This window comes from Hemitrygon akajei, chromosome 2 (genome assembly GCF_048418815.1).
Source record: "Hemitrygon akajei chromosome 2, sHemAka1.3, whole genome shotgun sequence".
NCBI lineage: Eukaryota > Metazoa > Chordata > Chondrichthyes > Myliobatiformes > Dasyatidae > Hemitrygon > Hemitrygon akajei.
In genome coordinates this window covers 141,980,604-141,994,270 of record NC_133125.1, presented here as the reverse complement: position 1 = coordinate 141,994,270, position 13,667 = coordinate 141,980,604, and the positions used below count along the sequence as shown (strand labels likewise).

Below are 13,667 nucleotides of genomic sequence, written 5' to 3'. Positions count from 1 at the left end.
ACAACTTATCCCTCATATATATACTTTTAAAACATCAAATCAGTACTATTCACTGATGTAAGTTCATCACATTGTATTTCTTTAAACTCTACTGAAAAATGCACTTGTAGATCAATGCAGTTAATATATGCAAACAATATTCTGCATTAGAAAGGTTAATAAATCAGAGAGAGAAAAAAAAATCACATTACAGTGATGGCAACCTTGGCAGCATCTCTACTTCCTTAGAAATTTGTGAAGATGTTATCTAAAACATTGACAAACTTCTATACATCTGTGGTGGAGAGTACCACACATCTAGAATGGCTGCATCACGACCTGGTATGATAAAAAAAACAATGCCCTTGAACAGAAAATCCTACAAAAGTAGTGGATACTGCTAAGTCCATCACAGGCAAAGCCCTCACCACCAGTGAGCACAACTACATGGAGACGTACAAACAAGCTGGAGGAACAGGAGTCCTGACGAAGGGTCTCGACCCGAAACGCTGACTGCTCGTTTCCATGGATGCTGCCCGACCTGCTGAGTTCCTCCAGCTTGTTTGTACATTGACCACAGCATCTGCAGTGTACTTTGTGACAACTACATGGAGCACTGTTGCAGGAAAACAGCATCCACCATCAGGGAACTCCACCACCCACGTTATACTCTCTTCTCACTGCTCACCCCATCAGGAAGAAGGCACAGGAGCTTCAATGCCCACATCACTAGGTTCAGGAACAGTCATTATCCCTCGACTATCAGGTTCTTGAACGAGAAGGGATACTTTCACCCAACTTCACTTGCCCCATCACTGAACTGTTCTCATAAACTATGGACTCACATGCAGGAACTCTTCATTTAATGTTCTCAATATATATTGCTGATTTATTTATAATAATTATTATTTCTTTTCTTTTTGTATTTGCACATTTCGTTGTCTTTTGCACACTGGCTGACTGTCCTGTTGTTGCAGTCTTTTGGTGATCTTATAGTTTTTGGATTTACTGAGGATGCCCACAAGAAAATAAATCTCAGGGTTATATATGGTGGCACGCGTGTGTGTGTGTGTCTGTATATGTGTATATTTGGATAATGAAATTATTTTACTTTTGAACTTTGACAACAAGTTTCTAGTCACTTCAATTTTCCATCTCACTCACTCTGTCCTCAGCCTCAATTCCAACAAAGCTCAAGGTCAACATTAGCATCCTCGTCTTCCACCTGGGCTCACTATATCTTCAGAACTTCAAAGAACATTTATTAGAACACCTACAGCACAATACAGGCCCTTTGGCCCACAAGGTTATTATTGAAAGAATGTATAAATTATATAACTTTGAGATTGAAGCAACACACACAAACTGCTGGTGGAACACAGCAGGCCAGGCAGCATCTATAGGAAGAAGCACTGTTGACATTTCAGGCCGAGACCCTTCGTCAGGACTAACTGAAAGGAAAGATAGTAAGAGATTTGAAAGTAAAAGGGGGAGGGGGAAATGTGAAATGATAGGAGAAGACCAGAGGGGGTGGGATGAAGCTGAGAGCTGGAAAGGTGATTGTCAAAAGGATTACAGAGCTGGAGAAGGGAAAGAATCATGGGACAGGAGGCCTCGGGAGAAAGAAAGGTGGAGGGGAGCACCAGAGGGAGATGGAGAACAGGCAGAGTGATGGGCAGAGAGAGAGAAAAAAAAAGGAAGGGGAAAAAAACTAAATATATCAGGGATGGGATAAGAAGGGGAGGAGGGGCATTAATGGAAGTTAGAGAAGTCAATGTTCATGCCATCAGGTTGGAGGCTACCCAGACGGTATATAAGGTGTTGTTCCTCCAACCTGAGTGTGGCTTCGTCTTGACAGTAGAGGAGGCCATGGATAGACATATTAGAATGGGAATGGGGCGTGGAATTAAAATGTGTGGCCACTGGGAGATCCTGCGAAACGCTAAAAAGGTGTTCGACGCAGACTAGGAGACCGTTTCGCTGAACACCTATGCTCTGTCTGCCAGAGAAAGCAGGATCTCCCAATGGCCACACATTTTAATTCCACGTCCCATTCCCATTCTGATATGTCTATCCATGGCCTCCTCTACTGTCAAGATGAAGCCACACTCAGGTTGGAGGAACAATACCTTATATACTGTCTGGGTAGCCTCCAACATGATGGCATGAACATTGATTTCTCTAACTTCCATTAATGCCCCTCCTCCCCTTCTTACCCCATCCCTGATATATTTGGTTTCTCCCCCCCCCTCATTTTTTCTCTCTCTCTGCCCATCACTCTGCCTGTTCTCCATCTCCCTCTGGTGCTCCCCTCCCCCTTTCTTTCTCCCTAGGCCTCCCGTCCCATGATCCTTTCCCTTCTCCAGCTCTGTATCCCTTTTGACAATCACCTTTCCAGCTCTCAGGTCCACCCCACCCCCTCCGGTCTTCTCCTATCATTTCGCACTTCCCCCTCCCCCTCTTACTTTCAAATCTCTTACTATCTTTCCTTTCAGTTAGTCCTGACGAAGGGTCTCGGCCCGAAACATCGACAGTGCTTCTCCTATAGATGCTGCCTGGCCTGCTGTGTTCCACCAGCATTTTGTGTGTGTTGCTTGAATTTCCAGCATCTGCAGATTTCCTCGTGTCAACTTTGAGATTAGTTTGCTTACAGGCAGCCACAAAGCAAGAAATCAGAAAGAACCCTGTTAAAGAGAAAAAAATAAGACCAAAACACAGTGCACAAGAGAAAGGTGAAAAAAACACAAATCATGCAAGAAATTGAAGCAAGCAGCAGCATTCTGAACTAAACTGAGACTTCAGATCCAAACCCCAGAGCAGTCCAGAGTAGGCCCAAAGCTTCACTTATCAGTTCATCATATTAGCGGGCAAGTGGCAATCTTCATAGCCTCAGTGCCAAGAAGAAAGGAGTGATCATGGAGAGAGGAGAGCGAGCGAAATCGGATCTCTTCCCACCTGATACCCTGTCTTTCCAGTCTATCTGGGGCAGCTTTTAAATTGATCATATAACAGATATCACATTTTATCCGGGTACAACGTACCTCACATTGTACCCGTGAATCACTGCAGTGGAAGGCCCCAATGTCCTGAAGAGAGGAGTGAACATCACAGAGCACCAGCGAAGTTGGCGCTAGCCTCCGATTTGGCCCAGTGTTCAAATTGTCTGAACAGCTGATTGTGCCTCACACTCAAGAGCCAGCTGCTGTGACCACACCGCCCAGCGACTCGCTACGGGCCCAGATATTGCCGCCCAGCCTGAAGTCGCTCTCAATATCTTCAAAGCAACTGGTGCTCAGAACGATCCAACCCACACCTGGGCCAGTTTTATGGGCATTGGAAGTCCTTTGCCCCGGCTTCTCCTAGCCGAATGGCTCAATCCTTATGCATCAATTCTGATACACACCAGCCCGGCTCTTCTCCTGAACTCACCTCACCATCACTCGCCCCCTCACTGTTTGTGCAGATAACTTAACACAATTCACATCAGAAAGGTGTTTTTAGCCCAGTTGCTTGTCATTTGAACTACACTGAGCTATCGCACGTGTTCGGTAGCGTGATCTTAACTGTAGGAACTTGACACTGAGGTTACCATTTCAGCTTTGCTGTTTTCGATTCGAATTTCTAGTGCTCATTCCACTTTTTGCCGGTGATTTTAGATAATCATTCTGCATTTACACCTCTTCCAGACTGACCTTTTGTTCCCTTTTAACACCTTCTTTCATTGTGCACAAGTATCTCTTTTATCCACTAATTACTCCGCCTGCCACCCTTTCAAAGACTTCCCTTTTGTTCTCTCCTCCCCTCCCCCACCTCTTTTTCATGTTACATTTCCAGCATCTACAGCCTTTTTGATCTGCATCACAAAATCTGTTGGTCCTTGTCACTAACCAATCATAATAAAGGGTCTCAGTCCTAAATTGATAGCCTTTTCTCTTTTAATTGATAGCTTTTTGCCTTTCTCTTTCCATAGATGCTGCCTAACCTGTTGAGTGTTCCCCAAACTTTTTGTCTCCAATCAGTGCAATTACAGTGGATTCCAGATAAATGGATCATATCAGGTAAGTGTCAGGTGGTGCATTTTGGTAGGTCAAATACGATGGCAGAATATATCATTAATGGTAAGACTCTTGGCAGTGTGGAGGATCAGAGGGATCTTGGGGTCCGAGTCCACTGGACACTCAAAGCTGCTATGCAGGTTGACTCCGTGGTTAAGAAGGTATACGGTGCATTGGCCTTCATCAATCGTGGGATTGAGTTTAAGAGCCAAGAGGTAATGTTGCAGCTATATAGGACCCTGGTCAGACCTCACTTGGAGTACTGTGGTCAGTTCTGGTCACCTCACTATGGGAAGGACGTGGAAACCATAGAAAAGGTGCAGAGGAGATTTACAAGGATGTTGCCTGGATTGGGGAGCATGCCTTATTGGAATAGGTTGAGTGAACTCGGCCTTTTCTCCTTGGAGTGACGGAGGTTGAGAGATGACTTGATAGAGGTGTACAAGATAATGAGAGGCATTGATCATGTGGATAGTCAGAGGCTTTTCCCCAGGGTTGAAATGGCTAGCACGAGAGGGCATAGTGTTAAGATGCTTGAAAGTAGGTACAGAGGAGATGTTAGGGGTAAGTTTTTTACGCAGAGAGTGGAATGGGCTGCCAGCGGCGGAGGTAGAGGCGGAAATGATAGGGTCTTTTAAGAGACTTCTGGATGGTGTTGGGCTTGAAATTCTGCCCTGTGTTCGTTTGGAAGAGAGACAACCAACACCTGATTATAGTGAAGCGTGGCTTTATTGCAGAATCGTAACTGGCACAGCGAGTACACGGCGTCGCTGGAGAAGGCGCGTTCTGCCTTCCCCTTACATTCTGCTCTTATTTATACCCCTTTTCCCCAGCCCAACCCCTCACTACACATATTTGGTAATATTGGATACTTGTGTCCTCCTTATTGGCCCGATGCCATTTGCTCACGAGTTTCCTGTTTTTTTTTTACTGAATCGCGTGACACTAGCAGTTTCGGTGCAGCGGAATCCTCAGTTTCGCTTCCTCCCTCCCTTGTACTCCTGTCTCCTAATATCACGCGAGCCACTCCTGACCTGTAGTGGCAGTCTCGAATTAACCCTAACATTAACCCTAACAATGGGTACATGGAGCTTGAAAAATAGAAGGCTATGGGTAAAGCCTAGGTAGTTCTAAGGTTCAGCACAGCTTTGTGGGCCGAAGGACCTGTATTGTGCTGTATGTTTTCTACGCTTCTATGTTTTTATCAGGACGAGTACACTTTGGCCCAATTAAGCAGCTGCTCCAATCAGCCAAAGTTTCAGGGAAATAGTTTTTTAAAAGTTTAAAAAAGACAAAGTACTCTTTAACTGAGTAACAAATTATGTACTTAAGTGAAATGCAGAAGAAATTAGAATGATACAATACTACTACAGTATGATACAAGTTTGCAATAGTTCCTAATAATTATCGACCGAGGAATTCATCCAGTGTATTCGACTGTTTTTTTGATTGACTGTAAATGAATGAAAACAATGCAGACATCCGGTGCAGATAATGTACTGTCTTCATACAATGCATTCAATGAATGCATCCTCCCTGTCTTCATTTTCATTGTAACATTCAAGATGGTTGTCAATACCTTCAAATTCTTTGTACAATAGTTCCCAACTTGTTGAAGTAGCAAAATCATTTCATCGAAGGGTCTCAGCCCGAAATGTCAGTGTTTCTTCCTATAAATGTTGCCTGGCCTGCTGTGTTCCACCAGTATTTTGTGTGTGTTGCTTCATTTTCACTCATGGCAGTTTCTGGCATGAATGCTTGAAACCACAGTGAGCTAAACAGTCCTGAATTGTTTTACTGTTTATTTCTTGCCAACTATCAGTGACAAAAATCACTGCATTTTGAACACAAGCACACACATCTGACACTACAAACACGAAATGCTGGAGGATCTCAGCAGATCAGGCAGCATCTGTGGAAATTAATAAGCAGTTGATGTTTCGGGCCGAGACACTTCTTCAGGACTGGAAAGGAAGGGGGAAGACGCCAGAATAAAAAGGTGTGAGGAGGGGAAGGAGTATAACTGGAAGGTGATAGGTAAAGCCAGATGGGTAGGAAAGATAAAGGGCTTGAGAGGAAGGAATCTGATAGGAGAGGAGAGTGAACCACAGGAGAAAGGGAAGGAGGAGGGGACCCAGGGGGAGGTGATAGGCAGGTGAGAAGAGGGAAGCCAGAGTGGGGAATAGAAGAAGAGGGGAGGTAATTATTTTTAACCAGAATGAGAAATCGATTTTCATGCCATCAGGTTGGAGGCTACCCAGACGGAATATAAGGTGTTGCTCCTCCAACCTGAGCGTGGCCTCATCTTGGCACTAGAGGAGGCTATGAATCTACGAAGATGATCCGGGAATGAATGGGGTTAACATATGAGAAGCTTTGATCCTGAACTTACTGGATTTTAGAAGAATGCATGGGGATCTCATTGAAACCTACCAAATGTTGAAAGGACTTGATAGGGTGGATGTGGAGAGGATGCTTCCTTTGGGGGATATTTAAAACTAGAAGGCACAACCTCAAAATTGAGGGGTGACCTTTTAGAACAGAGTTAAGGAGGAACTTTTTTAGCCAGAGAGTAGTGAGTCTGTGGAATGCTCTGCCACAGGCTGTGGTGGAGGCCAAGTCCGTGGCAATATTTAAGGCAGAAGTTGGTTGTTTCTTAAATGGTCAGGGCATCAAAGGGTATGGCACGAAGGCAAGTGTATAGTTTGAGTGGGATCTAGGATCAGGATCCTATGTCTTATGTTTGGTCTTATGTCGGAACGGGAATGGGAATTGGAAGTATAATGTTTGGCCACCATCAAGTTCTGCTTTTGGCAAATGGAGCAGAGGTGTTTGATAAAGCTGCCTCCCAGCTTGCAACAGTTTCTTACGAATGTAGAGGAAGCTGCATCAGGTGCACTGGACACAATAGATGGCTCCAACAGATCCTCAGGTGAAGTGTTGCCTCAGCTGAAAGGACTGTTTGGGGACCTGAATAGAGGTGAGGGAGGAAGAGAGGAGGTGAATAGGCAGGTGCAGCACTTTGGCCACTTGCAGGGATATATTCCGGGGGGGTGGGGAGGGATGAATGGACAAGGGAATCACAGACGGAGCGATCCCTGCAGAAAGCAGAAAGAAAAGAGAGTGAAAGGTAGTTTTGATGGTAGGATCCCCTTGGAGATGGCAGAAGTTGCAGAGGATAAAGTGTTGGATACGGAGGTTCATTGGGTGATAAATAAGGACAAGAGGAACTGTATCACTCAGACGCTATTTTAAAATTGTCCGCTCTAAGCACAGTGTAGTGTCTTATGGCCACAATACATGCACGTGATTGATGCTAGTTAGAAACCATTCGGCAACAGTCTCCTGTCCCAATTAAAAAGCACAGCATCCCAAATAAATCAAAGGCTTCCCAGGTATTTTCTCAATTAGTTTTTGTTCTTTAAGAGTTGTCCCAAATAAGAGGCTATCTTGATTAACCAAGTCCACTGTACTTCCAAGATGGCTATTTTCTCATAGTTTTCACAATGAATCCATTGCTAAATACACAGTATTTATCCAGTCAAAAATAAAAACAGTTGCTAATGCCTAACCTGCAGCATAAAATATCTTCACCCAAAAAGGAGTTAAAAGACAACCTAAATACATAGCTACACCAGTGACAAGTGAGGAAAGATAAACTCTAAATAACTGACATTCAGTACAGAGACCTGTCGACCTAACGAGCAGGAGATTTTTATAACAGTTAAGGATATTCAATCCCTCTCACCGGTTCCACCTTTCTATATAATCGTGACCCTCTTCCACGTGGTGCCACTTTTGTTTGTTAGCTCACATCCTTCAGTTCCCCTCAAATCTAAGATCACTGTCCTGGCCAGACAGTGACTGAACCTTCACAGTCCCTTTGGGTGCAAGACCAGAACTATTCCCTACCCTCTAAAGGGTACCTCAGTTCTGAATGGCTGACCCTTTATTTTGTAACTTTGACCTCTGACTCAAGAAACTCCTCTCAGGGGTAACCTTGTCCCTACACCTACCTCATCAAGCTTTAAAGAATGAGAATTTGCAAGAGGATATTTCATTTGACTTGTGTACCGTGCCTGCATGCTATCCCCTTCACATCATCAGTTACCTCGAATGACGTAACTGTCCAGTGCCTCTCCCATTCTCTGCAAAGCTTCTGCACGGCTGGCTCCATAGGTCACCAACTGAAAGACAAGAGCATCAACCGGCTGAAGTGAAAATTGAAGGTAAGTGAGCTGTAAATCCATTTGAACAAAGGTATATCAATCAATTTGTACTTTGGACTTCTGAAAACAAGTTTCATTCCTTGCATTTCCATTTAAGAATTTCTCAACAAAGCAATAGCACAAACATCAATTTCAAGTTGTGCCAGTCACACTGCCAGCCATGACTCGGTATTGGTCATCTCACAGTCAGAAGTTCATGGAGTCAAGTTCCAATCTAGAGCACAGAAGCAGGCTTTCCATTGCCACACTAAAGGAGAGCTACAGAGTTACAGGGGCTGCCTTTTGAGTTAGATGTAAAATTGAAATGGAGCTTGCACTTCGAAGTGGCGTACTTTGAGGAAACATATGGGAACTTCTCCCTGTGTTCAGAGGCTGATACATATAGCTCACCTGGTATCACTAAAATAGTCATCTCACTACTGGATGTGGGACCTTGCTGTACTCAATTTGGCTGCCACACTTCCTAAATTTCAACAGTGTCAACACTTCAAAAGGGTTTCACTGGCTGTAAAGTGCTTCACCGCAGAGGACATGAAAGGTATGACAATAAATATGATGCCTTTGCATCTGACCACAAACTTTTCATGTGATTATGACAGCCACAGAACAATACCTATCTGTTTCAAACAATAGACTTCAATATGATGTTGACTAGTCAAAGAGCAATGTTAGTGTGCTGTCAACATGTGAAGAACTACTAGGGGGCTCTGACTATTTAACCCTCCACATATAAATAATATAATCCAAAAGGGAACGACCATACCCAATCATTTCTAAGATTTACGTAATTAGGTCAAAGTTCAAAATGTGTTAAAATTCAACTTTGCTGAAAATTCATAATCCCCCTTCTTTGCCTAATACTGTGACAGTTGGCATGCTGCCTGCTTACTCCCAAACGCAATTAAGGTTTGTTTGCAGATGTTTTTGATAGGAGGTTTCTCCCCTACAGATTTAGAGAAGTACTTATATTTACTCGCCTTGGCCACATTTTGTGTGGGGTATCTGTCAGCCTGCCTTTAAAAGAATCTGTAGCTCTGGAGAAAAATGGTCAAAGCAAAGTGCTTTCCTCGATGGTGAATAAAGAAATATTACTTTGCAGAGATGCAGCACTATTTTTTCAATTTGCACAGCCTCCTCACAGACTGAAACATTTTCTCCATATTAATTGCATTGAAATTTTTACAATTTTAAAGAAGTTTCTCACTCTGTTCTTTTTTTTCTAAGGGATTAGTCCCTTTTCAACTATCTCCAGTAAGTATAATCTATCACAAAAGCAAAAAGAAATGCTAGAAAAAATAGGCAGAGCAGACATAATCTAAATTTCAACAAATATAGCCTGAACTGCTGAGTCTTTCCAGCACTTTTCGGTTCTCTTTCAGATATCCAGCATCTGGAGTTTTATTATCGAGTATAATACCTCAGCTCTAGTACCATCATGAATATTTTCAGCATCTTTGCCAATGCCTCTAGATCCTTTTTAATTACCCAGTGCCTTCTGAGAACAATTAGGATTAAATGAGATCACATGGTATTCAACTGTAGTTGAAACAATCTGTTCAATTCCTTGCAACATCACAAATTTATTTTGTCTGACCAAGAAGAACCATTCTCTAAGGACTAAAGAGTCGCACACTGAATAAAGTAGACTGAAATACTGAAGCTAAAAATACCAAGAGTTAAATAGAGTGTGAAAATGATAAGCATCAATATTCAGGTAAAACATCAGCTGCGATTTTAAACACACTTGTAAAGTAGCAGAAAGCAGGTTTGCTCAAGCAAGCACTCTCAAAATGCGAACCGAAAAGACTCATTCTATACCATTCTACGGCTCATGTCCCATGTAGTGTTACTGATATTTCATTTAATTGTACCAACTGGGAGAGGGATTAAACAGAATAGATTTAAACTCTTCTTGTGCATCCCCCAATGATTAACGAGATTGACAGAGCCAGGCACCTGGTGTGGTTTTGGCCAGGGATAGAGTGTGATGTAAGCAACAAATGTCCCATGAAAGTGCAGCATTCTTTCGCTAAATCGTTACACCATAAAAGCTTCAAACAAAAATATACTTACTTTTGAAATCATAGGATCATAATAAATACTAATGTCGCTTCCTTCCTGAATGCCACTGTCAACGCGAACCTAATAAAGAGAAACAAATCCATTATAATTTGAGCAAATATACTGTATAAACTTGGGCCAAAACAACACAATGCATACACATGTTAAGTAATACAATACTAATGCACATATTACAAATTAATTGACCATATCACTTAAGGGGAGAGCTTTACCAGAAACTTGCAGTTAAGCCTTTCTGATTTTTAAAATTAATGCAGCATGATGCACTGCATATTCTATAATATTACCATCATTCCTTCACTCCAACAGTACAACTGTTATTCCTGTATTTTCCCTTGAGAGATGACTGTTTACACAGCTTTTTTCCATAACCTACTAGACATCCAGCTCACAGTCCCATTAAACAGTATGGCTACAGCATACAACACAGGAGTTCAGTTTATCAAAAAGAAAAGTTAGCGTGTTGCAGACTCTGCTTTCCTTCACTGTTTGACTTCATTAGTGTTATGCTGGGATTAGCTATAAGAAACATTTTTTTAAATTAGCTGTTCATGGGGCATAAGTATTTATTAAATTGCTGTTGTCAAGATACAGCCAACAAAGTATTTAAAAACCAATCCAAAAAAAAATTCAGGACAGATAGAATCATCACAGGGATCTTGAGAACCAAAAGTTAAGTTGAAGCTGCTGGAACAGCAGGACTCCAAGATACAACACTGTGACAAAATAAACCCGAGAAGACTCATAGATCTTCACTGAGGGAAGAAATCCTCATAATAAACAACAGCAAAAGCACAGCTGTTTGAAAGAAGGCAAGCAAAAGATGGTCACAACAATGTCTGCTGCAACTTCTTAATATTTTAATTCAGTCGATTGTCCAGGGGATTAAAATGTAGATTTTCTTGTTTGTTACAGCTCAAGGCAGCTACGGCGATATCTTTATTTTTGAATGCTGTGAACAAGTTGGTCCAAGCTTGATTGAAGTTGGCTTAGAGAAAATTAGACTGCATTCAAATTGTTTAATTTGCTTATCTGACATGTTGTTGTCTTGATTTTCTTTTCTTTGCATTTTGTTATTTAAGAACACATAAACAATGGTGGCTAAAAATCCTGCACTACCCACTACCTGTCCCACTTGTACTAGTAGGAATTTGTATGTTTAGGTTCTGCTTTACAGCATTAATGTAGTGGCTCTGATACAAGACCTACCACCAGTTCCAGTGAAAATGGAGTAGATCCTTGCTGGCAAAGAATCAAATTGCTGGAGGAACTCAGCAGTCGGGCAGAATCTATGAAGTGAAATGGACCATCGAGTCGCTTCATCTCAACCGCTGAGTTCCTCCAACAGCTCGTGTTGTTTTGCTCCAAATTTCAACATCTGCAGTCTCTTATGTCTCCTGCAGTTCACTGATGGGGCATTTCAGAAGGCACTCAAGGGTCAGCTAAATAAGTGGGTCTAGAATCATATACACACACAAGAACAGTGTAGTGCAGTATTTAACGTCACACTACTACCGCGCCAGTGTCCCAGGTTCAATTCCGCCGCTGTCTGCAAGGAGCTTGGACAGTCTCCTATCAGCACACAGGTTTCCTCCATGTGCTCCAGTTGCCAAAGACATACAGGTTATCAGGCTAATTGTTCACTTCGGTGTAAACGGGCAGCTCGGGCTCTTTGGGCCAGACAAGCCTGTTACCATGTGGCATCTCCAAATAAAATAACAAAAGGATCAGTTACCTGGTCCCACCAGTTAATATGATCATGGCTGATCCATCTGGCCTCCTCTGTGCTGATATCTCATTGACCTCAAAACCACAGATCTATCAAAAATGTTTCCTACTTCCACCTTAAATACTTCTCATGACATAACCTCCAGAACCCTCTGCGAGAAGAAGTTTCTACAGAGATGGAAAGCTCTACTCTCCTCCTTTTTAAATGATAGGCTGGTTAATTATACCCTGCCCTAAAGGGTAATACTAGACTGGGTGGGCATCTAGAAAAAATCCACAAGTTATGTAGTCATCAATTTCCCAGTGACACTGGATTTTCTGTCCAGTAATTTAATCCTTGTGCTGCCACTGTGCCAGGACTAGCAATAATTACCAATTGTTTGCATTAATGCTAATTGAAGAACTGTGAAATGATCCATACCTGGGTTGAGCACTGGCCAAATGCATGAATAATAGTAGAGAAATAACCAGCTTCAAAATATTTAAAGCCCAGAGCAACAGTTCATGCCCAAGAAGGACCATTAGTACATTTTGCCATCTCAACAATCTCCTCATGTCGATAAGTTAATTCAGGGTAGATCACAAGTAAAAGACAGACATTGTGCAGGTTTGGCCACGTAAAGACAAGACCCTTTCCACCAGTTCCTAATCGTCCTTGCTTGATGAGAGAATTCTTATGAGCCAAGACTGAATTCATTTTGCAAGGTCAGCACCTGACAGTGCCTCTAGCTCACAGAAAACTCATAGCCATAGCAACCTGTTCTTGGACTTCATCATTACAGGTCGGGGGATACTTAGCAGTGTTGCGGTTGGCATACAGATATCATTGTGCCAGCGACTCGGGATCAATTCCACCGCTATCTCTAAAGAGTCTGTACTTTCTCCCCATGACTACATCGGTTTTCTCCAGGTTCTCCAGTTTCCTCCCATATTCCAAAACAAACAAACAAGTTTGTAGGTTAATTGTTCACAAGGATTTAAAGGGGTGGTGCAGGCTCTTTAGGCCAGTAGGGCCCTGTTACTGTGCTATTTAAACAATAAAAAATCTTTCCTGAAAAAGGGCCACGTTTAACACTTGATTCCTGGCAACAGTAATTCATACTGATGAAAAGCGCAAACTAAACAACTAATTTAATAACTATACAGTAATTTAGAACATTCCTGATCAAATGAAGATATGTAATAGATAACTGACAGCCACAACCCTATGCAACACCACCAAACTACATTTTTAACACTGCATACGGTAAGATGGGCTTGCATCTTTTTTTTAGAATCTCTTGTGTAACAAAGTGGCCAAAGCCATTTCACAAGGAAAGAATATTAGTTAATGGCTTCATAACAGAATATTAGAACATCTGGCCAAACATTCACACAATAGGGCAGGTTTAAAGCAGCATGCCTATATAGCAGGAGACAGCCTGAGACTGGACAGCAGACTCCAGAGCAAGAGAGCTGGACCGCTGAAGCCTCAAACACCAGCGGCAGACCAATAGAAATCAGGGACAAGAGGCCAGGTCTGCAAGCTCACAAAGATCCCCGAGGACTGCTGGGCTGAAGTTGTTTACAAGAACAGGGAGGAGCAAAGTCACAG

At 42.5% G+C, this 13,667-nt stretch overlaps 1 protein-coding gene across 1 annotated transcript in view; it reads right to left on the bottom strand.

The window, feature by feature from the left end:
- pcca (propionyl-CoA carboxylase subunit alpha) overlaps positions 1–13,667 on the bottom strand; it is a 458,281-nt gene that overhangs the window by 202,568 nt on the left and 242,046 nt on the right. Inside the window, exons 15-16 of the mRNA XM_073028749.1 lie at positions 10,337–10,405; positions 8,146–8,221 (exon numbers count right to left, since the gene is read on the bottom strand). Coding sequence (XP_072884850.1) covers positions 8,146–8,221; positions 10,337–10,405 — 145 coding nt within the window. The remainder of the gene's footprint in view (positions 1–8,145; positions 8,222–10,336; positions 10,406–13,667) is intronic.